This window comes from Sinocyclocheilus rhinocerous, unplaced genomic scaffold (assembly GCF_001515625.1).
Source record: "Sinocyclocheilus rhinocerous isolate Xijiao unplaced genomic scaffold, SAMN03320098_v1.1 scaffold354, whole genome shotgun sequence".
NCBI lineage: Eukaryota > Metazoa > Chordata > Actinopteri > Cypriniformes > Cyprinidae > Sinocyclocheilus > Sinocyclocheilus rhinocerous.
The window spans coordinates 179,660-180,763 of NW_015644627.1; the positions used below are offsets into that span (position 1 = coordinate 179,660).

Sequence of the window (1,104 nt, forward strand, 5' to 3'; positions counted from 1 at the left end):
TTTATGCATTGCTTAATCCAAAGAGCAGAAGCGCCATTCACACAGATTGCATTTAAAAACATATGAGACTCAGTGAAAAGGAATAAACCTCCACAAATCCGTGACGTGTTTTCTAAAAGTTTAAACTGTTTTAACTTTGCATGGCCACATCTCTTGTGTGAGACACGAGTGCAGCAGTCTGTCCGTCTAAAAAATGCGCTGAAAATGCGTTCTGTGTGAATGGCTTGGTTTCGGTTTTAACCTTATCAAGATCTTCTCCGCATTGAGCTTCTATATTTCTCTAATATTTTGAATGAATAACGCAGCAGCGGTGCATCTATCTGGCTAGACTAACAAAACATTAAAATGCAACAACGTCACTTACATCATCACTGCATCTCGCGCTCCATTGTGATGACGCTCCCTGATGCACACCTAACATTCAAATGCAAATGTTTATTTTAAATTCGACATATTCATTCTTTATTCACAATCTCCTCATCACAGGCAGGCACAGCACTCATTTCAACATGTGTTCATGTTTGTGTGTGCTTTCTGTGTCACTCATAGTACGTGCCTATATCGTGCACTATATCGAAAAAATTTTTCTATTGATATCGAAGAATGTGTACCGTCGATAAATATCGATACCGTTTTATCGCCCAGGCCTACTCTCAAGTTCTTCAGTTTTGAGTGTGTTTGGCTCAGCTCCTGTGAAGAGCACTGAATGTTTTATTCCACAGGGATTGTTTAATCTCACTCAACATCTCTATTTCACACATTTCTCACTATGATGGCACAGTGAGGACAAGCAAACAACGTTTTGTGAACATCTGCGATAGTGCCAAAATGGCATTCATAGCATTAAAGCATCCATACAGTCCAATGACAAGGAGGAGATATACTTAGTAAAGCAGAGAGGCTCTTACAGCTTTTGAAGGCTCTGGTACATCAAGAACATGTCAGCATTTAGCTTCCTCAGTCGGTTCCTCTGCAGAGACCTGCAACACAAACAAAAGAGACATTCCAAAAATGATTATTAAAAGTACATATCAACAAATGTCCAGTTTTTAAAAATTTAAAAACTTATGAAGTACTGAAATATACTATATATATATATATATA

General features: G+C 38.0%; 1 protein-coding gene across 1 annotated transcript in view; it reads right to left on the reverse strand.

Annotated features, from left to right (window-relative positions):
- LOC107758568 (relaxin receptor 1-like) overlaps positions 1-1,104 on the reverse strand; it is a 71,053-nt gene that overhangs the window by 20,855 nt on the left and 49,094 nt on the right. Inside the window, exon 4 of the mRNA XM_016576338.1 lies at positions 909-980. Within this exon, the coding sequence (XP_016431824.1) occupies positions 909-980 (72 nt within the window). The remainder of the gene's footprint in view (positions 1-908; positions 981-1,104) is intronic.